The following is a 27557-nucleotide window of genomic DNA, read 5'->3' on the forward strand; positions in this document are numbered from 1 at the left end:
TGACACGGGCTCATCTTCGGGCCCGTCCTCCCAGAAGCGCAAGATATGGATTCCCAACAGCATGTACCAGCCGAATGCACCTGCCCCAAGGCAGTCCTATGCTGCACCTCGTCTGCCTACGGCTCCAACTAGGCAGCCAAGGCTTCCAGCTCCACCACCCCAAGCTCCTGTTCCTACTCCCGAGAATGGTTTGTGCTTCAGGTGTGGACAACCAGGGCACCGTGCTAGGGAATGCAACCAGAAACAGAGTCAACTGGCCCTTCCAGCAACTGGCCGTGGAAGCAGCCAGCCTCGCAACAACAGTGCCAAGTCTTATGGTCGTGTTCATGCCAACCATGTTGATCTCAATGAAGTTCTAGACCAGCCTGCTACCGTGATGGGTACACTCCTCGTAAATTCAGTACCGGCATCTGTTTTGTTTGATACAGGAGCATCACATTCATTCATATCAGCTGAGTTTGCATTCATGCATGGCATTAACTACGAAGAGATGAACACTGCGATTGTGGTACACACTCCTGCGGGCCAGTGTCAAACCTCTATGGTTAGTCACAACGTCCCCGTTGAAATTGAAGGGCTGGAATTCCTTGCCTCCCCCATCGTACTAAAGTCCTGTAGCATCGACCTCATTCTGGGAATGGATTGGTTGAAAGCGCATACTGCTTCTATAGTTTGCGCCACTAAGGTCGTCCATCTGCTACACCCTTCTGACGAAATAATAGCTTACCAAGCTCATCTAGTTCAGAACGCCGAGGCACGACTTTATGCCTTGAATGCGTTGAACGCTGCACCACTCGAGGGCATTGAAAACATTCCCGTCGTTCGTGAATTCCAAGACGTCTTCCCGGAAGAACTTCCAGGGATTCCTCCTGCTAGGGCTGTCGAATTCATCATTGACTTGAAACCCGGCACTACCCCTATAGCTAAACAACCCTACAAGATGCCGCCGCATGAACTCATTGAGCTTAAGGAGGAAATCGACAAATCTCTTGTCAAAGGTTTCATTCGCCCAAGTTGCTCTCCTTGGGGAGCACCTTCTCTCTTTGTTAAGAAGAAGGATGGGACAAACCGATTAGTCCAAGACTAGCGTCCTATAAACCAAGCTACCATCCAGAATAAATACCCTCCTCCTCGAATCAATGATCTTTACGATCAACTGGCTGGTTCATCAGTGTTCTCCAAACTCGACTTGAGGTTGGGTTACCACCAGATCCGTGTTCGTGAAGAGGACATCCCAAAAACCGCCTTCGTGACTCGGTATGGATCATACGAGTACACCGTCATGTCATTCGGCTTAACGAATGCTCCAGCCACCTTCTCTCGTCTGATGAATTATATATTCATGGATTACCTCGACAAGTTCGTCGTGGTTTATCTGGACGATATCCTTGTATTTTCCAAGAACGAGGAAGAACATGCTGGACATCTGCGTCTTGTGCTAGAGAAGCTTCGAGAACATCAACTGTATGCTAAGTATTCCAAGTGTGAATTCTGGCTCCCCGAAGTAACCTATCTTGGGCATGTCATCTCCAAGGATGGTATTGCCGTCAACCCTGAACGAGTTCAGGCTATTCTCGATTGGACTCCTCCGATGAACGTCAAGCAAGTCCGAAGTTTTCTCGGTCTCGCTAGCTATTGCCGTCGATTCGTCGAGAACTTCTCCAAGATTGCCAGGCCCCTGACTAATCTGTTGCATAAGGGTGTCAAGTTCGACTGGACAGACAAGTGTCAGGAAAGTTTCCAGGCGCTCAAAGACAAGTTGACCTCTGCCCCCGTGCTTGCTCCACCTGATACTGAGAAGGACTTCGTCATTTACTGCGATGCTTCCCGCCAAGGATTAGGCTGTATCCTAATGCAAGAGCGCAGAGTGATTGCTTATGCCTCTCGTCAATTGCGCCCTCACGAAGAAAACTACCCAGTTCACGACCTCGAGCTTGCTGCTGTCATTCATGCACTGAAGCAGTGGCGACATTACCTTCTCGGTAATCGTTGCGAGATCTTCACCGACCATCAAAGTCTGAAGTATCTGTTTACTCAGCCAGATTTGAACCTACGCCAGCAAAGATGGATGGAGACTGTTGCAGACTTTGACGTGGGTATATCCTATACCCCCGGCAAGGCTAATGTAATGGCTGATGCCTTGAGCCGCAAGTCTTACTGCAACCACCTCCAGGTCCACAAAATTCAGCCCTCGCTTACCGAAGAATTTAGAAGGCTGAACCTCCATATTGTTCCTCCGGGATCACTCGCTCCCCCTCCCGAAGGTTTCCCCAAACGGAACCTCCATGTTGTTTCCAAGGGTTCTCTCAATACCCTGGTTGCGAAACCAGATCTTGTGGACACCATCAAATGGATACAGAAGTGTGACGATGAAGTCCTCAAGATTAAGCGCGACCTCAAAAGGGGAAAGCCCTCATTCTTCACGATCGCCGACGATGGCGCCTTGTATTTCAAAGGCCGCTTAGTGGTACCATGTTCGAAGAAAAACCTGGATAAGACTAAGAGGGTTATGCAAGAAGCTCATGATACGCCTCTGTCCATCCATCCTGGTAGTACAAAGATGTACCAGGATATTCGTCAAAGATTCTGGTGGTCTAATATGAAGCAGGACATTGCTCGTTATGTTGCTGAGTGTGACGTTTGTCGCCGAATCAAAGCAGAGCATCAAAGGCCTGCTGGAACTCTGCAACCTATCTCTATTCCTGAATGGAAATGGGACCATGTTGAAATGGACTTCGTCACTGGTTTTCCCAAGTCGCAGAAAGGTAATGATGCTATTCTTGTCATCATTGACCGGCTTTCCAAAGTTGCCCATTTTCTGGCGGTCAAAGAGATAATCACGGCTAGTCAGCTTGCTACTCTCTACATGGCCAGAATTGTTTCACTTCACGGTATCCCACTGGTTATCAGTTCAGACCGTGGCAGCTTATTCACTTCAAGGTTTTGGGCGAGTTTCCAAGAAGCTATGGGGACTCATCTGTCGTTCAGTACTGCGTTCCATCCTCAGTCGCAAGGGCAAGTTGAACGTGTCAACCAAGTTCTCGAAGACATGCTTCGAGCTTGTGTAATCTCATTCGGCAAGAAATGGGAGGAATCTCTGCCATATGCCGAGTTCTCTTATAATAATAGCTATCAAGCTAGTCTGAAGATGTCCCCCTTCGAAGTGCTATATGGACGAAAGTGTCGAACCCCTCTGAACTGGTCAGAAACTGGGGAACGCCCACTCTTCGGTCCGGATATTATCCAACAGGCCGAAGAACAAGTTCGCATTATTCGCGAGAATCTCAAGACTGCTCAGTCACGTCAGAAAAGTCAGTATGACCGTCATCACCAAGACATGGTCTATCAACCTGGCGAAAAGGCTTATCTTCGAGTTACCCCAATGAAGGGTGCTCACCGCTTCGGGATCAAGGGCAAGCTAGCTCCTCGCTATATCGGTCCCTTCACTATTCTCGAAAGGCGTGGAAAGGTGGCATATCAACTGGAGCTTCCGCCGAACCTTTCTCAGGTTCACGATGTGTTCCATGTGTCACAACTCCGCCGTTGCTTCAAGGATCCAATCCAAGCGGTGGATCATGAAGTGCTCGAATTGCAACAGGACCTCTCTTATAAAGAGCATCCGGTCCGCATTCTTGACCAAGCTGAACGCCGCACACGTCAGAAGGCGATCAAATTCCTCAAGGTCCAGTGGTCGAATCACTCTGAAGACGAAGCCACCTGGGAACGCGAGGATCGTCTTCGCGATGAATACCCTGCACTGTTTCCTCCTACCTCCTAAATCTCGGGACGAGATTTCTTGTAGTGGAGGAGATTTGTAACGCCCGGATAATCAAGCTACAGTAACCTCTGCTAATGATGCCTCGTCACCACTTTTACTGTTGTAAACCTCGCGTTGATTCAATCCCATTCGAATTCAAATTTCAAAATCAAAGCAAACAATAAAAGTTTTTCAAAATTTAAAACAAAAGTGTTCGGGAGATGCCATATTTTACATAGGTTAATATGGTGTAATAAACACAATTTTATAGACTGCCTAAGTATTTTAAAATAAATAAAGACAGAAAAGGAAAATAAATAAATAAAAAAAACTAAACTAACAAAAAAAAAGAGAGAAAGCCCCCCCCCCCGGTGGGCCAAGTGGCCCAGCTGGCCTCAGCCGACCGAACGGGCCGCCCCCCGGCCCAGCCGGCCACTCCCTCCCCTTATCCCTCCCACCCCCAGCGGAACCCTAGCCGCCACCCACTCACCCCCCCCCCCCCCACTCGCTCTTCCCCCTCCTCTCTCCCGATCTGGATCGGGATCCAGAGGAGCCGACGGAGCTCGCCGCCCCCCCCACGCGAGTACGCCGCCACCTCGCCGCCCTCCTCCGCTCCGTCACGCATCCCCGTCCCCTCCCCACGACGCGCCCCCTTCCCCCGATCCAGATCGGATCGGGGCTCGCGGCGCCAACCGCCGCCTCACGACCAAACGTCGCCGCCGCCGAAGCTCCTCCCCGGAGCGCTCCCTCGTCAGTCTGCGTCGTCTACGTCGACGCCATCGTCTCCGACCACCACCCCGACCCCCGTTGCCACGAACCCTGCTCCCCGCCGTGAGCCCCGCCTTGCTCCCTCCCTCTCCCTCGCGCGCTCGCACTCGTCGCTGCGGTCCCCGCCGATCTCGCCCGCGGTTGATGCGCTCCGGGCCGCGTCCGATGCGCGTTCACCGCGCCGTGCCCGCGCACCGCCCCTGCCGTGGCCCGCAGCCCCCCTGCCGCCTCCGCTGCGGCCACCGAACCCCCCCCCCCCCTACGCCGGCGACGCCGCTACGCCCGTGGCCAACTCCGGCACCCCGGCCCCCGCGCCCTGCTCCCCTGCGCCCGCATCTCGTGCCGGCCTCGCCCACTACCCCGCGCGGCCTCCCGCGCGCTACTGCGATCACCGTCGCCGCCACCTTTGACCCATGCCCCCGCCCGCACTGCTCCGGCCGGTGGCGCCCCGCCCAAACCTCGCCGGCGCGCTACCACTCCCACCGTGCGGCGGGCCGCGCCTAGACCGTCTCGGGCGCCCAGCACCCATGCCCGTTCGGGCGGTGCCCATGCTCGCACCGCCCTGTGCCCGTTAGGCCCTTGGGGCCACAGACATGTGGGGCCCGCCCCAGAATGTTTAATAAAAAAAAAGAATTTTAAAAAAAATATAATAATAAAAATAATTAATTAATTAATTAAGGAATTAATTAAGTTAATTAATTATAATTAGATTAACCTAATCACTAATTAACCTAAACAGAGAATGACAGGTGGGTCCCACTGGACCCACACGTCAGGTTGACCAGGTCAATGGTCAACGTTGACTGCTGACATCACCCTGATGTCATGCTGACGTCATCATTTACTATTCTGGATAATGTTGGATTAAATAATTAATTAAATTCCAGAAATTAATAAAATCTTTAGAAAATCATATCTTTTAATCCGTAACTCGGATTAAAATATTTTGAACATGAAAGTTGCTCAGAACGACGAGATGAACCCGGACACGCAGCCCATTTGTCCGCCACGCATCCCTAGCATAGCCAACTCGCAACTTTCCCCCTCCGGCTCCTTTGCCCGAAAACGCGAAACACCGGGGATTCTTTCCCGGATGTTTCCCCCCTTCACCGGTATCACCTACTACCGCGTTAGGGCACCTCTAACGCCGTAACTTGTCATGTCATGCATCACTATGCATATGCTTGCATTATATTTATTGTTTCTTCCCCCTCTTCTCTCTCTAGACACCGAGACCGACGCCGCTGCTACCCCGTACGACTACGGTGTTGACGACCCCTCTCTCCTGCCAGAGCAACCAGGCAAGCCCCCCGTTTGATCACCAGATATCGCCTACTCTTCTCTATACTGCTTGCATTAGAGTAGTGTAGCATGTTACTGCTTTCCGTTAATCCTATCCTGATGCATAGCCTATCCTTGCTACTACTGTTGTTACCTTTACCTGCAATCCTAATGCTTAGTATAGGATGCTAGTTTATCATCAGTGGCCCTACATCCTTGTCCGTCTGCCATGCTATACTATCGGGCCGTGATCACTCGGGAGTTGATCACGGGTATATACTATATACTTTGTACATGATACATGTGGTGACTAAAGACGGGTCGGCTTGAGGAGCACCCGCGAGTGGATCTTTGAGGCGGAGCGACAGGGCAGGTTCCGACCACCTAGGAGAGAGGTGGGCCTGGCCCTGGTCGACGTTCGCGGATACTTAACACGCTTAACGAGATCTGGGTATTTGATCTGAGTCTGGCCATTTGGTCTATACGCACTAACCATCTACGCGGGAGTAGTTATGGGTATCCCGGCGTCGTGGTATCAGCCGAAGCCTTCGTGACGTCAGCGACTGAGTGGCGCGCGCCGGATTGGTCTGGAAGGCCACTAGGCTAGGTCTGCTTTCGGCCGCGTTCGCAACGTGCAGGTGTGCTAAGGGCGATGGGCCCAGACCCCTGGGCGCTTAGGTTTAGACCGGCGTGCTGACCTCTCTGTTGGTCTAGGTGGGGCTGCGACGTGTTGATCTTCCGAGGCCGGGCATGACCCAGGAAAGTGTGTCCGGCCAAATGGGATCGAGCGTGTTGGGGTATGTGGTGCACCCCTGCAGGGAAGTTAATCTATTCGAATAGCCGTGATCTTCGGTAACAGGACGATTTGGAGTTGTACCTTGACCTTATGACAACTAGAACCGGATACTTAATAAAACACACCCTTCCAAGTGCCAGATACAACCGGTGATCTCTCTCTCACAGGGCGACGAGGGGAGGATCAGCGGTTAGGGTTATGCTATGCGATGTTACTTGGAGGACTTCAGTCTACTCTTTTCTACATGCTGCCAGTCGGAGGCTGCCAGAAGCGTAGTCTTCGAAAGGACTAGCTATCCCCCTCTTATTCCGGCATTCTGCAGTTCAGTCCACATATGATACCCTTACTCCATTTGATACCCATGCATATGTAGTGTAGCTCCTTGCTTGCGAGTACTTTGGATGAGTACTCACGGTTGCTTTCTCCCCCTTTTTCCCCCTTTTCCTTCCTTTCTGGTTGTCGCAACCAGATGCTGGAGTCCAGGAGCCAGACGCCACCGTCGACGACGACTCCTACTACACCGGAGGTGCCTACTACTACGTGCTGCCCGCTGACGACGACCAGGAGTAGTTAGGAGGATCCCAGGCAGGAGGCCTGCGCCTCTTTCGATCTGTATCCCCGTTTGTGCTAGCCTTCTTAAGGCAACCTTGTTTAACTTATGTCTGTACTCAGATGTTGTTGCTTCCGCTGACTCGTCTATGATCGAGCTCTTGTATTCGAGCCCTCGAGGCCCCTGGCTTGTAATATGATGCTTGTATGACTTATTTTATTTGTAGAGTTGTGTTGTGATATCTTCCCGTGAGTCCTTGATCTTGATCGTACACATTTGCGTGCATGATTAGTGTACGGTCAAATCGGGGGCGTCACAGTGTGCGAGGTCTGGTCATTTCGGTAAGTATTGTGATAACACAGTAGATCCAGCGTTTGGAGAGAGTTTCGATGAAGGCTTCGATGAAAATGTCGGTCAGCAGCCGGTTGCCTCAACAGATGATGAAAATTATGGGCAATAGTCGGTTGCATCAGATGAGGATTTTGACGAGGTTCCAAATGATGATGGTCAACAGCCACATGATTTTGATGATGATCCAAAATATCCTCCAAATGATGATTCAAGTGAGGCTCCAAATGGTGATCCAAGTGAGGCTCCAAATGGTGATCATGGTGATCCAAGTGAGGCTCCAAATGGTGATCCAAGTGAGGCTCCAAATGGTGACAAACCTTCTGTTGTTGTGAGTTCTACTAGGTATGTAAATCTTGCAAATACTACTGTACATTTATCACTTGACATGATCTCATTACCCTTTATATTTTGCACAGCTCTGTGGTAGGTTTGAAGAAGATGCGCAAGGTACCGACAACCAAGAGGAGAAGAGAAGAAGCAATGAGCACAAGGTGCACGAGGAGCAAAGTGATGGCAAGAAGCTCAAGGAACAAATAGAAGCCCCAATGCTATTTATGAATAATTATGAAACATTATGAATAATGTTGTATTTATATTGAATGATGTTGGACCTATGTTAGAACTATGTTTGAATGATGTTGGACCTATGTTAGAACTTCAAATTTGACATGCTATATGGATGTTGGAATTCCTTTTTTTTTGATTTTTTGAATTTTGTTTTGCTCATTTGAATTCTGGTTAAACCTAACTTTGACCAAGATTTAAACAAGTCTAAAACATCAAAATAAAAAACTAAGCCTGGATCCTTCTTAGTCACTCCAAAATGAAGCTGTGGTGAGGTTTTTGAAATTTTCATGAAAAAGTGCTAAAAAGAGGGGTCCAAAGGTAGGGTAAACAGCCTCATTTCTAGGCAAGGTTTTTTCGACCTTGTCTAAATCAGCCAAATAACTTTCCTACACATATATTCTATATATACAGAATATGTGTACTGGTTTTTCCATTTTTTGATTTTTTTTAATTTGTTTTGCTCATTTGAGTTCTGGTCAAACTTAACTTTGACCAAGATTTAAACAAGTCTAAAACATCAAAATGAAAAACTAAGCCTGGATCCTTCTTAGTCACTCCAAAATGAAGATGTGGTGAGTTTTTTGAAATTTTCATGTTCATTTCCCCAAAACACTTCTCTTCACTTCATATAAGAGAGTTTGAGATACTTGAGATATCACACAAGACACATGAACTTTTCGTTTAAATGTATGTAAACCTTGTTTATCAACTTAAATCATTAGTACATGACATAAGAAGAATATGTGTGCAGGTTTTTCATTTTTCTGATCTTTATTTAATTTATTATGCTCATTTGAAATCTAGTCAAACCTATCTTTGACTGCTCCAAACCCCTCCCAAAGCCCGTTAGCCCTAGCGCTGAACAAGGACCGTCCATCTAATCCTAGCGGCGATCAAGGACCGTCGATCTAACCCTTCAAGAAGGAAACTGCGGGCGGGAGGGGGGCGATCCGCGAGATGCAATCTGCTTGGCTGGGAGATTGTTTTTTCTCAACAAGTACCGGGCGCGCTGGATGGACCGTTGGGCCGTCTCATTGTCTGGGTCTGAGACCGCAGTTAATAGCCCGTCTCAGTCTTTCCAGGCCTGCATGCATGGGAAGGGAGGCGACGTGGGTTTGCATGGGCGGGAGGGAGGCGGACGTGTTGGGGAACGTAGTAATTTCAAAAAAAATCCTATGCACACGCAAGATCATGGTGATGCATAGCAACGAGAGGGGAGAGTGTTGTCCACATACCCTCGTAGACCAAAAGCGGAAGCGTTAGCACAACACGGTTGATGTAGTCGTACGTCTTCACGACCCGACCGATCAAGCACCGAAACTACGGCACCTCCGAGTTCTAGCACACATTCAGCTCGATGACGATCCCCGGACTCCGATCCAGCGAATGTCGGGGAAGAGTTCCGTCAGCACGATGGCGTGGTGACGATCTTGATGTTCTACTGTCGCAGGGCTTCGCCTAAGCACCACTACAATATTATCAAGGACTATGGTGGAGGGGGGCACCGCACACGGCTAAGAGATCAATGATCAACTGTTGTGTCTATGGGGTGCCCCCCTGCCCTCGTATATAAAGGAGCAAGGGAGGGAGGCGGCCGGCCTAGGAGGAGGGCGGACTCCCACCGGGAGTAGGACTCATCCTTCCCTTGTTGGAGTAGGAGAGAAGGAAAGAGGGGGGAGAGGAACAAGGAAAAGTGGGCTGCACCCCTTGTCCAATTCGGACCAGAGGGGGGGCGCGCGCCTCCTTCCTTTTGGCCTCTCTCCTCTATTCCCGTATGGCCCAATAAGGCCCATATACTCCCCGGCGAATTCCCGTAACTCTCCGGTACTCCGAAAAAAACCCGAATCACTCGGAACCTTTCCGATGTCCGAATATAGTCGTCCAATATATCGATCTTTACGTCTTGACCATTTCGAGACTCCTCGTCGTGTCCCCGATCTCATCCGGGACTCCGAACTCGGTACATCAAAACTCATAAACTCATAATATAACCGTCATCGAAACCTTAAGCGTGCGGACCCTACGGGTTCAAGAACAATGTAGACATGACCGAGACACGTCTCCGGTCAATAACCAATAGCGGAACCTGGATGCTCATATTGGCTCCCACATATTCTACGAAGATCTTTATCGGTCAGACCGCATAACAACATACGTTGTTCCCTTTGTCATCGATATGTTACTTGCCCGAGATTCGATCGTCGGTATCTCAATACCTAGTTCAATCTCGTTACCGGCAAGTATCTTTACTCGTTCCGTAATACATCATCCTGCAACTAACTCATTAGTTGCAATGCTTGCAAGGCTTATGTGATGTGCATTACCGAGAGGGCCCAGAGATACCTCTCTGACAATCGGAGTGACAAATCCTAATCTCGAAATACGCCAACCCAACAAGTACCTTCGGAGACACCTGTGGAGCACCTTTATAATCACCTAGTTACATTGTGACGTTTGGTAGCACACAAAGTGTTCCTCTGGTAAACGGGAGTTGCATAATCTCATGGTCATAGGAACATGTATAAGTCATGAAGAAAGCAATAGCAACAAACTAAACGATCAAGTGCTATGCTAACGGAATGGGTCAAGTCAATCACATCATTCTCCTAATGATGTGATCCCGTTAATCAAATGACAACTCATGTCTATGGTTAGGAAACATAACCATCTTTGATCAACGAGCTAGTCAAGTAGAGGCATACTAGTGACACTATGTTTGTCTATGTATTCACACATGTATTATGTTTCTGGTTAATACAATTATAGCATGAATAATAAACATTTATCATGATATAAGGAAATAAATAATAACTTTATTATTGCCTCTAGGGCATATTTCCTTTAGGACGTGCATGCGAGCGAGGCGAGCGATGTGATGTCTACTACGCAACCTTATTTTTGTAGACGTTGTTGGGCCTCCAAGTGTAGAGGTTTGTAGGACAATAGCAAATTTCCCTCAAGTGGATGACCTAAGGTTTTATCAATCCGTGGGAGGCGTAGGATGAAGATGGTCTCTCTCAAACAACCCTGCAACCAAATAACAAATAGTCTCTTGTGTCCCCAACACACCCAATACAACGGTAAATTGTATAGGTGCACTAGTTCGGCGAAGAGATGGTGATACAAGTGCAATATGGATGGTAGATATATGTTTTTGTAATCTGAAAATACAAAAACAGCAAGGTAACTAATGATAAAAGTGAGCGTAAACGGTATTGCAATGCGTTGAAACAAGGCCTAGGGTTCATACTTTCGCTAGTGCAAATTCTCTCAACAATAATAACATAATTGGATCATATAACTATCCCTCAACATGCAACAAAGAGTCACTCCAAAGTCACTAATAGCGGAGAACAAACAAAGAGATTATTGTAGGGTACGAAACCACCTCAAAGTTATTCTTTCTGATCGATCTATTCAAGAGTCCGTAGTAAAATAACACAAAGCTATTCTTTCCATTCAATCTATCCTAGAGTTCGTACTAGAATAACGCCTTAAGACACAAATCAACCAAAACCCTAATGTCACCTAGATACTCCAATGTCACCTCAAGTATCCGTGGGTATGATTATACAATATGCATCACACAATCTCAGATTCATCTATTCAACCAACACAAAGAACTTCAAAGAGTGCCCCAAAGTTTCTACTGGAGAGTCAAGACGAAAACGTGTGCCAACCCCTATGCATAAGTTCTCAAGGTCACGAAACTCGCAAGTTGATCACCAAAACATACATCAAGTGGATCACGTGAATATCCCATTGTCACCACAGATAAGCACATGCAAAACATACATTAAGTGTTCTCAAATGCTTAAAGACTCAATTCAATAAGATAACTTCAAAGGGAAAACCCAATCCATTACAAGAGAGTAGAGGGGGAAAAACATCATAAGATCCAACTATAATAGCAAAGCCCGCGATACATCAAGATCGTACCACCTCAAGAACACGAGAGAGAGAGAGAGAGATCAAACACATAGCTACTGGTACATACCCTCAGCCCCGAGGGTGAACTACTCCCTCCTCGTCATGGAGAGCGCTGGGATGATGAAGATGGCCACCGAAGAGGGATTCCCCCCTCCGGCAGGGTGCCGGAATGGGTCTAGATTAGTTTTCAGTGGCTACGGAGGCTTATGGCGGTAGAACTCCCGATCTATTGTGTTCCCCGATCTTTCCATATATATCAGGATCTTTCCAACACAATGTGCTTGCCAAAGGATAAAATGTAAAAAGGAAAGGTGAAGATCACCGTGACTCTTGCATAAGGTATAAGACAAGAATAAAAGATAGGCCCTTCGCAGAGGGAAGCAGAGGTTGTCATGCGCTTTTATAGTTGGATGCACAAAATCTTAATGCGAAAGAACGCCACTTTATATTGCCACTTGTGATAGGGACCTTTATTATGCAGTCCGTCGCTTTTATTGCTTCCACATCACAAGATCGTATAAAGCTTATTTTCTCCACACTAATAGATCATACATATTTAGAGAGCAATTTTTATTGCATGCACCGATGACAACTTGCTTGAAGGATCTTACTCAATCCATAGGTAGGTATGGTGGACTCTCATGGCAATACTGGTTTAAGGGATGTTTAGAAGCACAAGTAGTATCTCTACTTGGTGCAAAGAATTTGGCTAGCATGAGGGGGAAAGGCAAGCTCAGCATGTTGAATGATCCATGACAATATACTTTATTTCAGATATAAGAAAACATAACCCATTACATTGTCTTCCTTGTCCAACATCAACCTTTTAACATGTCATATTTTAATGAGTGCTCACAATTACAAAAGATGTCCAAGATAGTATATTTATATGTGAAATCTCTCTTCCCTCAATATTCTTTCATGAATTGTTCAAGTGACCAATACAATGTTTGCTAACCTTCAATAAATTTACCACCTCTACTTCTTATATGTGAAGTCATTACTCCCCATGGGATAAGCATATGAAACATATATAATTTCAGATTTATTATATTCAATTCATTCAACCATTTACTCATAGGATATATGTGAAGCATGTGAATGAATAACAAACTACTCCGAAAGATATAAGTGAAGATCAATGAGTAGTTAAATAATTATTTAGCTATGTGAAGACTCTCCCATTTAATAATTTAAGATCTTGATGATACTTTATTCAAAAAGCAAGCAAAACAAAATAAAATGACATCTAAGAATAGCAAACATCATGTTAAGAAGCAAAAACTTAGGATCAACCGATACTAACCGATAGTTGTTGAAGAAGAAAGGTGGGATGCCAACCGGGGCATCCCCAAGCTTAGACGCTTGAGACTTCTTGAAATATTATCTTAGGATGCCTTGGGCATCCCCAAGCTTGAGATTTTGTGTCTCCTTAATTCCTCTCATATCACGGTCTCCCTAAATCTCAAAAGCTTCATCCACACAAAACTCAACAAGGACTCGTGAGATAAGTTAGTATAAACCAATGCAAAAACCTTATCATACTCTTCTGTAGCAAATCACTAAAATTATTAATCAACATTGCATATTAAATGCCTCCGCATATTTAATAGTCCTATCCTCAAATAGAATCATTAAACAAGCAAACATATGCAAACAGTGCAAACATAACAGCAATCTGCCTAAACAGGACAGTCTGTGAAGAATGCAGCAAGATCCATACTTCCCTAGCTCCAAAAATTATGAAAGAAAATTCCCACTGTAGTAAATTTATCAGAGCTTATTATGCAAAAGGTTTCAACATTTTATCACATTCTGACTTTTCTAGGGAATTTTTGCAACAGTGGTAAACTTTCTGTTTTTTCAAACAGCAACATGTAGACTTGTAAAATAGGCATAGTAAAGGCCATCAATGCCACTTTTATTGAAATAAAAGATGCAAAACATTGTTGTAAATAACAGCAAGCAAATCCTAACAAAATAAATCGATGCTCCAAGCAAAACACATATCATGTGGTGAATAAAAATATAGCTCCAAGTAAAGTTACCGATGAACGAAGACGAAAGAGGGAATGCCTTCCGAGGCATCCCCAAGCTTAGGCTCTTGCCACTCCTTATTCCATAGTCCATCGAATCTTTACCCAAAACTTGAAAACTTCACAACACAAAACTTAACAGAAAACTCGTGAGCTCCGTTAGTAAAAGAAAACAAACCACCACTTCAAGGTACTGTAATGAACTCATTCTTTATTTATATTGGTGTTAAACCTACTGTATTCCAACTTTTCTATGGTTCATAAACTCTATTACTAGCCATAGATTCATCAAAATAAGCAAAGAACACACGAAAAAACAGAACCTGTCAAAAACAGAACAGTCTGTAGTAATATGTAGGTTTCGAATACTTCTGGAACCCCAAAAATTCTAAAATAAATAGCTGGGCGTGAGGAATTTATCTATTAATCATCTTCAAAAATAATTAACTAAATAGCACTCTCCATTAAAAAATGGCAGCAAATCTTGTGAGCGCTAAAGTTTCTGTTTTTTACAGCAGGATCGCAAAGACTTTCCCCAAGTCTTCCCAAAGGTTCTACTTGGCACAAACACTAATTAAAAGCATAAAACCACATATAAACAGAGGCTAGATGAATTATTTATTACCAAACAGGAACAAAAATCAATGAACAAAAATAAAATTGGGTTGCCTCCCAACAAGTGCTATCATTTAACGCCCCTAGCTAGGCATGATGATTTCAATGATGCTCACATAAAAGATAAGAATTATAACATAAAGAGAGCATCATGAAGAATATTACTAGCACATTTAAGTCTAACCCACTTCCTATGCATAGGGATTTTTTGCGCAAACAACTTGTGGGAACAAGAATCAACTTGCATAGGAAGGTAAAACAAGCATAACTTCAAGATTTTCAAAACATAGAGAGGAAACTTGATATTATTGCAATTCCTACAAGCATATATTCCTCCCTCATAATAATTTTCAGTAGCATCATGAATGAATTCAACAATATAACCATCACATAAAGCATTCTTTTCATGATCTACAAGCATGCAAAGTTGACACTCTTCCAAAATAGTGGGATTAACATTAACTAAAGTCATGACCTCTCCAAACCCACTTTCATAATTATCACAATAAGATTCAACATCCTCCAAAATAGTGGGATCATTACTTCCTAAAGTTGACACTCTTCCAAACCCACTTTCATCAATATAGTCATCATAAATAGGAGGCATGTTATCATCAAAATAAATTTGCTCATCAAAACTTGGGGGACAAAAAATATCATCTTCATCAAACATAGCATCCCCAAGCTTGTGGCTTTGCATATCATTAGCATCATGGATATTCAAAGAATTCATACTAACAACATTGAAATCATGCTCATAATTCAAAGATTTAGTGCCAAATATTTTAATGCATTTCTTCTAACACTTTGGCACAATTATCGGAATACTTATTTTCACGAAAGACATTAAAAAGATGAAGCATATGAGGTATCTTCAATTCCATTTTTTAATTTTCTTTTATAGACTAAACTAGTGATAAAACAAGAAACAAAAATATTCGATTGCAAGATCTAAAGAAATACCTTCAAGCGCTAACCTCCCCGGCAACGGCGCCAGAAAAGAGCTCGATGTCTACTATGCAACCTTCTTCTTGTAGACGTTGTTGGGCCTCCAAGTGCAGAGGTTTGTAGGACAGTAAAAAATTTCCCTCAAGTGGATCATCTAAGGTTTATCAATCCGTGGGAGGCGTAGGATGAAGATGGTCTCTCTCAAACAACCCTGCAACCAAATAACAAAGAGTCTCTTGTGTCCCCAACACACCCAATACAACGGTAAATTGTATAGGTGCACTAGTTCGACGAAAAGATGGTGATACAAGTGCAATATGGATGGTAGATATATGTTTTTGTAATCTGAAAATATAAAAACAGCAAGGTAACTAATGATAAAAGTGAGCGTAAACGGTATTGCAATGCGTTGAAACAAGGCCTAGGGTTCATACTTCCACTAGTGCAAATTCTCTCAACAATAATAACATAATTGGATCATATAACTATCCCTCAACATGCAACAAAGAGTCACTCCAAAGTCACTAATAGCGGAGAACAAACGAAGAGATTATTTTAGGGTACGAGACCACCTCAAAGTTATTCTTTCTGGTCGATCTATTCAAGAGTCCATAGTAAAATAACACAAAGCTATTCTTTCCGTTTAATCTATCCTAGAGTTCGTACTAGAATAACACCTTAAGACACAAATCAACCAAAACCCTAATGTCACCTAGATACTCCAATGTCACCTCAAGTATCCGTGGGTATGATTATACGATATGCATCACACAATCTCAGATTCATCTATTCAACCAACACAAAGAACTTCAAAGAGTTCCCCCAAAGTTTCTACCGAAGAGTCAAGACGAAAACGTGTGCCAACCCCTATGCATAAGTTCACGAGGTCACGGAACTCGCAAGTTGATCGCCAAAACATACATCAAGTGGATCACGTGAATATCCCATTGTCACCACAGATAAACACATGCAAGACATACATCAAGTGTTCTCAAATGCTTAAAGACTCAATCCGATAAGATAACTTCAAAGGGAAAACTCAATCCATTACAAGAGAGTAGAGGGGAAGAAACATCATAAGATCCAACTATAATAGCAAAGCTCGCGATACATCAAGATCGTACCACCTCAAGAACATGAGAGAGAGAGAGATCAAACACATAGCTACTGGTACATACCCTCAGCCCCGAGGGTGAACTACTCCCTCCTCGTCATGGAGAGCACCGGGATGATGAAGATGGCCACCGGAGAGGGATTCCCCCCTCCGGCAGGGTGCCAGAACGGGTCTAGATTAGTTTTCGGTGGCTACAGAGGCTTCTGGCGGCGGAACTCCCGATCTATTGTATTCCCCGATGTTTTTAGGGTGTATGGACATATATAGGAGAAAGAAGTCGGCCAGGGGAGCCACGAGGGGCCCACGAGGGTGGGGGCGCGCCCAGGGGGGTAGGGCGCGCCTCCCTGCCTCGTGGCTTCCTCGAAGCTTCCCTGACGTCTACTCCAAGTCTCCTGGATTGCTTCCGTTCCAAAAATAACTCTCCCAAAGGTTTCATTCCATTTGGACTCCGTTTGATATTCCTTTTCTTCAAAACACTGAAATAGGCAAGAAAACAACAATTTGGGTTGGGCCTCCGGTTAATAGGTTAGTCCCAAAAATAATATAGAAGTGTTTAGTAAAGCCCATAAACATCCAAAACAGATAATATAATAGCATGAATACTTCATAAATTATAGATACGTTGGAGACGTATCACGATGCGAGCTAGGCGAGCTAGGTGGCCATGCACGTATTGATTCAGAGTTAGGCCATTGTTTCAGATTACGGCAGTGGTTCAGATTACGGCAGCGAGTCAGATGCACGCGCCCGGTCAAAGAGCTTCCCTATGCAGTGATTCAGATGCACGCACGCGCCCCATGCATCGTTTTTGTGCAAAAATTTAAGGATCCAAGACGTAACGGATACACACACGCGTCCGGATTCACACAGGCACCGTTCTCATCCCTTCCTGACTTCCTCTGCTACCCACGGGCCTATAAATGGGGTGCCTCTCTTCCTCTCCCAGCCACAAGCCAGATCCGATCCATTCTCTCCAACTTCAAACACCCAAGAGAGCGAGCCCTCTCCAAGCGACCAAGTGAAGATGCAGTTCAACGGGCTGACCTTCAATCATCCGCTTGTCGTGCCGGAGCTGCGCTACCCACCGAGCGTGCTCGTGGAGAGGGAGCTTCGTGTGTGGGTGACTTCAAGGTGGAGAGGGTTCGTCGAACTCACCCACGCCTTCCTCAGAGCCGGCTATGCCCACCTCCCACGGGGCTTGCCTAGGATGTTCACCCTCAACGAGGTTCGTGACCGCGGCAGCATCCTCCTACTGCTCACGGTCACCTTCACCAACCCATTTGACGTGCGCGAGCTCCTCAGCCAAGTCTTTTGGTGTGGCTGCGAGGCCATCTTCTTCACGGTGTACAGCATCTACACCAACTACGAGAGCATCTTCCCCACTCCAGGCCAAATGCACCCCCTTCCCTACGACGAGGAGGAGGATGTGTGAAGTTGAAGACGGTGTTGAAGGGGCGTGCGGCCAAGGTGGAAGAAGGAGGTCAACAGGAAGATGTTCAAGAAGGGGTGCGAGCCCAGAGTCAAGCTCGTCATGTTTTAGTTTTATCGTTTTTATTTTGTTGCTTTTCTATGTCGTGCGTGTCGTGTCGTGTCGTGTCCGTGAACTTATGGGTCCAAGTTATTATTGCCTAATGTAAGGGTACGGTGTGTTGCATCTTATCTATCGAAGTTATTATGTGTGTTAAAAAATGTCCGTGCCCAAACATATCATTTCTTCCCTAAACCAAGTCATGAAGTTCAAGAACTTGTGGTTTTCATTAATGAAAATTGGAGGGGCTGAGAAGCCCTCTCTTTCATTCAAAAAAAACAAGTCATGAACTAACCTGCAAATTTATTCCCTTTAAATTCTAAACCAAGTGCCACTCTAACCAAAATCATGTGGCAGTGCAAACATATGTTTCCAACCCTCCAAAATTTCAGTGCAAAACAAAGGAAAACCACTCTCACGCGTGTGCAAACATTCACGGTCTCACTATGTATACCTTCCTTCCCTACCCATGTCAAAGTCTTTCCATCTGTCCTAGCGGTTACCAGCATAGCCCTAAACGCCACAAACCCACGTGGTCCTGGGTTCGAGTCCCCAGTCGCATCAATTTTTTGTGCATTTTCCACCCCTCATTTTTTAGACAAATTATTTTTTCTCAATTTAATGCCCTTTCAAAATGTTCATTAATTTTGGCACCAGGTGTAAACCTCTACCAGAGCTGAGGCCCATTTTCCATGACATTTTGGTCTTTGATTTAAACCACGGTGTATTTGAATTGGAGTAATTAAATTGCTATTAAATATTTAACAGCTTCAAAAAATTATAAACTTAATTGTTTGGCTCTGGAATAATTCAATTAGCTTCCACAAAAAGTTTCAGCATTATGATTTACTGCCTAAATTAAATCAGAATAAAAACAGAAAAACACGCAAGAGAACCCCCGAATGGGCCTAATTGGATGCAGTTGGCCCATTAGTCTAGCCTGCACTTGGCTCTACGTTCTGAATTTGGCCCACAGAGGAACCCTTTTTTTTGACAGAAAGGCAGAGAAGAGAGCTGCATTTCATTGATCAAAAGTTTCTGAATTCCTCATTTCTTCTCTCTTTTTTCAACATATTTAAATGTAGGTCACTTCTTCTCTTTTTTTCAACATTTAAACAACTTTGACCAACATTTAAACTAGGTGAATTTCTCATACAATTTCAAGCTTAGAAATTCCTCCATAATTCATGTTTTTCCATACAATTTCAACATTACAACCAGTGCGATTACCATACCTACAAATGCCCAAAAGTAATTGCAAATGGGTATTGGTATTTGTGCTTGATATTCAAGCTTCCTAACCTTCTTCTTCAACATCCTAAGCTCAACAACTAGCTCTCTGTCAGTGCGTGCTTCGCCCTCCATCTCTTCTTCTGGAGCTCGTGCTGCGGCCACTGCCGTTCGTGGCAGCATGCACAACCATTCTTCATGCTCTTCTTGCAGTTCATTCATCAGAGTCTTGACCAGAGCATCGACCCAAAGAAAGAAGCATTTCACCTGCATGAATGCCAAACAGATCAACCCATTGCTCAAAGATCCCGCCCCACGAAAATGATCCAATTGCCCCGATTCTTACCCCATTCTCGCTGCACACGTAGAACGGACGATTCTGGTTCCTCGGTGTGTGAGAAACCCTCCGATCAACGCCCGCCCCGCACCGCGGACAGACGAAGACAGGCATGTCCACCCGCGCCCGGCTCTGCATCCGCGAGGTGGCGCGGGAGCTTGAGGAAGACATGGAGCTCGGAGCCGAAGGGGATCTCAACGCCGCTGCGCCCTCCACAACTAGCTTCCCACTGTCGCTCTCCCTCTCGCCGTGGTCACCGTCGTGCTCTCTGTCGCCGTGGTCACCGCCGCTGTCTGTCGCCCGCTTATATAGCACACCCGCAACGGCTCTCTGCTGGGTCCCACAAGCCACGCGTGCAACAGTCTGATCATCTAGGGCATCTCTGCCGCCTGGTCCCACCTGTAAGGGTCGAGTCAAAAGGTTGACCTGACGGAGACGGCAGAGTTCACGGAATGAGTTGGTGCACACGGACTAGGGGCAAAACTGAGCACGATTCGCATCTTAGGGCAAAACTGAGCACGGTTCGCACCACTGAGGGCAAAAGGATAATTAACCTTAAACTCAATTCGCAACAATGTAAGTAAAAGATGATTATCCATCTGAAACGAAGGTGTACTAAAGCAGTATCTGGACAGTAACAATTCAATCAACAATGTTAAATGCCCTAGTGCCAAAATAGTGGAAACATGGTTGAGTATGTAAAAAATGGAGATGTTTGCACATGGTTCAGTAGGTAAGATGACAATCTGTACATGAAGATTAATTTTACATCTTGAACAACATGGTTCAGCAGGCAAAAGTGACATAAACTGGACTTCCTGTACACCTATAAAGTTGTTCCTACTGAGTGCAGTGCACAAACCTTATATCTGATGATGAAATTTACTAAACCCAATGAGTGATTACCACAAACATGAAAGGGTGTCGTCATAGTCCATTGTCATGTTGAGCAAAAAAAAGGCTAGTCGGTTTGATGCCAACATTTGACATAGGTAGCCAATCAATTACTAACCACTTTTTAGACTTGCCACTAATTGGCATGCGTCGGCATCAAAAACTTGCCAAATATTGGCAATAGCAATTTTTAAGACTTGCCAAATATTGGCAATGCCAAATTTGATGCCAATATTTGGCATAGTACCAATTATTGCCAACAATCATCCAAATCAAGCATATTATAAATTTCCCCACCAGGCAATAGGCCAAAATCCCCCAATTTCATTACTCAACAAGGGCCATACTTCATTTTTTAGGACAATGAGGGCCATAGTACTCTTTTTTGAGGAAAAACAAGGGTCGCGCAGAGTCTAATAATGTATTAAACGAGGCCAAATCAAACCAATCGCCACCGTACGCGGGCCACGGTCCAATCTGATTTGCAGCGATCGAGACTAATTACACAGTCCAATTTATTTGGGGCTGAGCGAGGAGGGAGGGGGGTAGGGGTTGGGCTTACAGCGCCCGGCCGGAGGACGTGCTGGAGCCGTAGCCGTAGAAACTACTAGAGGGTGGGGCGCGCCTCCTGGGCCAACCTGTGCGTGCAAGTCTAGCTTGCGAACCTATGAATGTGGTTATTCGATCGAGATAAGCATAACCAGCACAGATTTTTTTGACAACCAGCATAGATAAGCTACAGATGTGTTGAACATTTTTCTAATAAACGGTGAAATTTTTATATAATATGCAATAAAGAGAAGAAACCAGGATTATTTTTTTTGAAAAACGAACGTAAAAGGAAAGAAGGAACCAAACAGAAAAATTGAAAAAGGACGCACACGCGCGTCAATAAGATCCACCTTCTAACCCGCGGGACTCTATATGGTGCATAGGGCGCCCCCTTGCTCCCTTGTGCGCCTACTGGGCTAGCCCATGTCGGGCATGAGGTCCCCCAGTTTTTTCTTTTTTCTTTAATGTTTCTTCATCTCCGTTTTTTCTTCTTCATCTCCAGTGGAAAATTTGTGAACAATTTTTTGTTCATAAAATAAAAAAATCTTCAGCCGTGTTAAAAAATGATCAAGAATTCAACAGTGTTAATCGGATTTAAGAAATGTTCATCAAAATTCAAAATTTGTACATCGAACTAAAAATATGTTCATCAAATTCTGTTTTTGTTCACTGTTTTCAGAAAAGTGTTCATCAAATTAAAAAAATTCATTGAATAAAAAATGTTCATCTTTTTTCACAAAAGTGTTCTGGAATACAAATTTTGTTCATCAAATTCAACATTTATTCATTCAATAAAAAATGTGTTCATCATTTTTCTAAAAATGTTCCTGAATATAAATTTTGTTCATCAAGGTCAAAAAAATTTCATCAAATACAAAAAGTTGTTCGTCAGTATTAAAAATGCTCATAGAAATGTTCATTCAAATTAAAAAATATTCATTTTTTTTAAATCATGAACTTGTTTTGAATTGAGGAACTGTTTTAAAAATTTGCAGTCATTTTAAATTTTAATTTTTTTATGCCAAATTATTTTACCATAAAATAAAAAAATAGAAAAAAAGTAAAACCCAAAAACGAAAAAATATAGGGCGTGCGCCGCCCCACACATGGCCGGCCCAATAGGGCACTTGTAGGGCTAGAGAGTCCGCCCGGGGGCGGGGCACCTCACGCGCCGAGTAGAGCTCCCTTTTAACCCGGTCGCAAGTTAGTAAAACCAAACTAACCCGGGAAATACACTTGTGTTCCTGATTGTATATGCACCCTATATGGGGATTTATTTTTTAATATTTTAATACAAAGTCAAAAAAGGTAAGAACTATTTTGACAAAATACTTGACTTACTTTTGCACTAGTATATAAATCTTGACGAAAAAAAACAAAAGTTGACCTCACAGCAAAAAGACAAAATTATTTGCTATTATAGGTCACTATTCACACTATTTTAGCCAAAAATTTCTCTTTTTTGAAAAGAAGTCAAAGGAATATTTTTTTCGTGGATTTTTTTTTCTCACGAGTACAATAGAAGGTCAAGTTTATTTCAAAAATATTTTCAGGAATTTTTGACTTTTTGTTGAATTACTAATTTTTTTCCATATAGAGTGTATATGTCCCCATAGACCAAAAGTTCCCCTCCAACTAACCCAACCTACCTTGATTTGCTAGTTACGTATCGGTTGATTCGCTAGCCTGCCCGCTGGAGGGCAGGCTGACCTGAGGCCTGAAGTGTGTGCTAGCTTCTTTGCACCGTCGCCCTTGCACAGGATCTGCAAGTCCGACGACACGCCGGACTTCCGGTTCCGGCAGGCAGCGAAGACGACTTGGCAGAAGCTGCCGATCAGGTTGTCGCACCGCTCTGTGTGGCGGTAAACAACAGTAACGCCATGGCCGTGACGGTGCCGGAGGTCATGAAGGCTACCGCCCATTGGCTATTCTCTTCTAAGTAGGTTAGTAGGGTGTCGGAGAAGAGGGAGGCCACAGTATGTGCCAGGTAGAAGTAGTGAAAAAATATTGTCCTAGACTGCTTGTCGTCGAACTGATCGGCGCCGAAAGTTGGTATGTTTTTGTCATATCCACTGTAGCCGAAGGCGATCAGGTAGATCACGAAGTAGAACACACCCATCACCATATTGGAGTGCGACGCGCATCGCATATGCGTTGTGCCGCAGCCGACCGGATAGACCAGGTACAGGCGCGACAAGAGCGCGAGAAGCTCGACCCCCTGCAGTGTGAGGGCCTGTTCGCACGGCGGCGGTGGAGGGTGATGGATCTCGAGTAGTATAGGACTTACCAAGGCAAAGATTGCTTGGAAAATGATGCACGTCATGTAACGGCCAAGGTAACAGTCGTCGAGAAGGGGCAGGAGTGTTAGTCTTTTGTGGTGTTTCTTAGACTTCTGGGTGTGTAATAATAAAGTAGATACATTTCGTCGGTTTCGAGAGAACTGTACTCTCAAGTTTCTTAGTATGTCCCCTCCTCTTCGTCGCCCCCACGCGGGCAACCGAGGGGCTCCAACCCTAGCCGCCGGGGGGGAGGGGGCAATAGCCCCCTCAGCAGTACACATAGCTACATCCATGCGTAGGACGCCCAGCATGAACAAAAACTTGTCCACCTGCCCCTTGTTCAAGTCAGTGGGGGAGGGGGATCCAGCCCGGACGACCATCAATGGAGGTGTCCTTGTTGATGACGGTGATGATGGCATCGTTCATGTAATTGCCGATCGCCTCGGACGTCAAGCAGAGGCGCACCCGAAGCTCTTGAATCCGTCGGGCATCTCCACGTGGAAGAAGTCCATCAGGGGCACGTACATCAACACCTCAGACATTCCCATTACCGCGTACTGCGGTACTTGCCATAAGATGTGCAGTTCGTTGCTGTTTGCCTCTGTCGTGCTGGCCTTCTTCCTGAAGATCTCGACTGTGCCCGTGATGGCCATGGCCAGTGCGCCGAGAACATGGCCAGCCCCCATTCTCTGCAGGTCGGTAGGTCCGTCCGGGCGTCCGGTGATCCGTGCGAGGAGCCGGCAGATGACCCAATCGAACACGACTATCATGGCTGCCACGGTGAGGAGGTTGAACAGAGACATGCTTGAGGGTGGTATTGTGAATGCTCCCCACAGCGTGGTTCGCCTCATCGCGCTCCCTTGCAAGTAAACCCAAACCAAATTAATCACAACCCAAACCAAGTATGATGCATGGCAAGGTTAAATGTTGTTACTCATGGCAAAAGATGATGATTGCCAAATTAACATCAGGATGCACGAAGATTAGATCATTTTACATATATAAATCATCTCCATAAACATGCACAAAGCTACAAGCCTCACAAAATGCAACATGATATAGTTTACAGAAAAAGACTTGGTCGTTTTCAGGCCAATATTTTTTAAATAATACATTTTTTTCATAAATTCTATACGTAGATTTGAGAATTTTCACAAACTAGTAAGCTTGCACGTGCAATGCACGTCTAAATTAACATACAATATATCAAATATCTGTAGTTGTAAAAAAAGATCAAATCTATTCTCAAAAATAATTAAATGAAAATACTATCTAGTGTGATGAATAAGGATTATCTGAGGCGATAAGTACATCCTTTTTCAAAATATTCTTGGGATGTCAACTTAATTATTTGAAGTGTATTGTTTGATCATTACACAAACATGAAGAGATGCTTTGAATAGTGGGAAAAAAGGGATCTTCGGACATCAAACAAGGTTTCTGAGTCAGACCAAAACAAAAATTCACAAACTAAGATAACATCATCCATTAGCTACCATAAACATGTGATCACTTCTCCTCTTTCTCCGTGTCGACTACCTCTTCACCCAGGATCCCAACTCGTGCTGGTTCATCATGTTGACACGGAGCTCGTCGTATGCATGTGCTTCTCGCCGCTGCGGGTGATGGGCATGTAATCGCCTTGGACCCTGGATGACTGTAGCAGGCTCCTCTATTACAATCGAATCACCAGCCTTGGAGCAAGAGAGGTGTAAAGACGGAGTAAAAGAAACAGACGCATACTTGCAAGCACACCTTGGGAAGATGCAGCTTACAGCTTGGCCTTGTATCTTGAGCCTTCTGGACATTAGACTGCATAACCTCTAGTGGCATGTTCTTGCGGCGGTGGTCCATGAAAATGCCAATGGTCAGAACAAGCTTCTTTGGGATGCCCACAACCACCATTTACAGTATATAAACATCAACATATAATAAAAGACATCTCTATAATTAGCCAGTATCTCAACATATAATCCATAACTGATGTGAGTTTAGAAAGGCACGTGCTGAAAAAATTCATAACTGATGTGAATCATTTTCATCAAAGCTATTTCTTTGGCCTTATCATTTACCATGTTCCCGTGGGTTAGAAAAATCTATAAAGGATACAATTTAGCTGGTTATATGATTTGGAGATTCCCCAACAGCAAATTACATCCTACATACGCGTGTACCATTAAATTGTAATAGTGATAGTGTACATGCAATGCACTTGTTAACTCCCTGGCAAGCATAGAAGAAACCTTGCAAACAATGGACATGTGAACTAATGCAACTGATTGTTTTCTCATGTAACAACTTTTAAAAGGGAACATGGTAACACAAAACACATCTTTCTATGATTAAATGGATTAAAATTTGTATAGCGGTGTCTTGGTATCGAATACCATAAGCACTGGCATGACTCGATAATCCGAGGAACACAATTTAAAAACAACAGTAACATCTAGTTAGTTGGGGCAATCATGCCACCATGACAAACTTCATTGGTTTTGCCGGTGTGATAACCACGAAAAATTGATCCTTTTCAAATACTTACATAGAACATCTCCCAAGAAAGTAATTAGTTATGTACTTGCATTTCACATGCCGATCTGGCTGACCAAACCATCATCTGGCTTAACCTGAAGTAGTATAACTCAATTCTGTGTGACACGAAAGGATGTTACCACATGAGGGTAGTTCTGTGTCATACTAAACCAAAGGTTAAGCATGGTTAATCAACTGGTGTGCCCACAAAAATATTGCAATGCGTGTCTTTCATATAAAATTCACAATTTTAGTAATCTTGCGTGTACAATGTATGCCTCATGATTGATATGCATTCAATAAAAACAATACAAGCTGACTAATAATAGACTGATTGTATTTGTTACACAGAAACTAAACTGAAACTAATGACTGCTCCTAGAATTCCACCATTCTACCAATGTTACAAGCAGCTGGAGTCATTCTTATTCCAAATAACAGCACCATAACTGAAGCAATCAACAAACTAAACTCTAGAACATCAAAGGACGATCAGATCAATCCTTCTCTGAAGCTCGCATGACAGAAATGACAACTTCTAACCTAGTTGAAAGATAGTATACATGGTACATGGTACACCCACCTAAATATAATAGATCGGCATCGTTGCGTCTAATATGCAATAAATTATGCACCAAATAGAATACAATAAATCCAGTAAATCTAATTTTCGTGCTTCCATATATAGCTTATTTTATTTAAGAGGAGAAATATGTCATGGACAGTTGATGTCCTCATGCTTAGAATTAGAAGACACAAGCATTAGAACTGCATTTGCTCGATCCTTGAGTGAAACCTTTGTTGTTACCTCTACTCCCAAGAAAAGAAAAAGAGAAGATAAGTAATCTGGATGTGGCATCAATAGCACCGAAGGAACAATTCTAAATTCTAATGCACTGAGATAAACAATTCCGATGTACTTGTTCATATGAAGGTGATTGAGTAGATAGAGCAACATAGACAACAGTAAGCATACCTCTTCTCAGTCTCCACTTTGGAGCCTAGTTACTTTTCAAGACAATATATGCATCAATTCAGAATCCTTCATTGTATAAACCTGGTATCAGGAAGAAAGGCAACAGCAATCATACGTCTTCTCAAGCTGCACTTCGTAGCCTAGATTCTTCATCAATGTCAATATGAAAACTGAGGCAATATACATTGGCATACCAGGAAGAAATAGAACAATAGCCAGCAACAAATACGCCATACACCTGAGAGCTATCAGCATCCATGTGACCTTGAAACTTCATATAAGGAAATATCATGGTAAAAGTTTTATATTGTGTGATGAGACATGATTTTCAGCACCCGGGTGCCCCTACACCCTCTATGAACAGTAAATTCAAAACAAATTCAAAAAGATCAAAAAAAATCTGAAACTTTGGGACATCGAACATCATGAAACTTTTGACGATCTTGCAAAGTTTTAGCTAAAAATAACATTCGAAGAGCACTCAAATAAAAAAACAAAATCATTGTTCAAAGTTTATGT

At 44.3% G+C, this 27557-nt stretch overlaps 2 protein-coding genes across 2 annotated transcripts; both read right to left on the reverse strand.

Annotated features, from left to right (window-relative positions):
* Nucleotides 1-19426: 19426 nt before the first annotated feature.
* On the reverse strand, nt 19427-19979 carry LOC147978531 (uncharacterized). Its single transcript, XM_087514784.1, has 2 exons — nt 19818-19979; nt 19427-19738 (listed from the first exon to the last, which is right to left on the reverse strand). Exons 1-2 carry the CDS (start codon nt 19977-19979, stop codon nt 19427-19429), a joined length of 474 nt encoding a protein of 157 aa, XP_087370910.1.
* Nucleotides 19980-25068: 5089 nt separating this feature from the next.
* Nucleotides 25069-25438, reverse strand: LOC125546650 (large ribosomal subunit protein eL13y-like). The gene is made up of 2 exons (XM_087514785.1): nt 25277-25438; nt 25069-25227 (listed from the first exon to the last, which is right to left on the reverse strand). The coding sequence occupies exons 1-2, from the start codon at nt 25436-25438 to the stop codon at nt 25069-25071; spliced, it is 321 nt and encodes a 106-aa protein (XP_087370911.1).
* Between the last annotated feature and the right edge of the window lie 2119 nt (nt 25439-27557).

Source organism: Triticum urartu, chromosome 3A (genome assembly GCF_056163025.1).
Source record: "Triticum urartu cultivar PI428250 chromosome 3A, HENAU_Tu73, whole genome shotgun sequence".
Lineage (NCBI taxonomy): Eukaryota > Viridiplantae > Streptophyta > Magnoliopsida > Poales > Poaceae > Triticum > Triticum urartu.

What these genes read in the sequence shown, in the direction of transcription:
- LOC147978531 (XM_087514784.1), bottom strand. Translation starts at nt 19,979, where the DNA reads ATGTCTTCCTCAAGCTCCCGCGCCACCTCGCGGATGCAGAGCCGGGCG. An exon ending in ACGTGTGCAGCGAGAATGGG is followed by an intron (nt 19,739 to 19,817) that starts GTAAGAATCGGG and finishes GCATTCATGCAG; the next exon opens with GTGAAATGCTTCTTTCTTTG.
- LOC125546650 (XM_087514785.1), bottom strand. Translation starts at nt 25,438, where the DNA reads ATGGTGGTTGTGGGCATCCCAAAGAAGCTTGTTCTGACCATTGGCATT. An exon ending in TTCCCAAGGTGTGCTTGCAA is followed by an intron (nt 25,228 to 25,276) that starts GTATGCGTCTGT and finishes TCTTGCTCCAAG; the next exon opens with GCTGGTGATTCGATTGTAAT.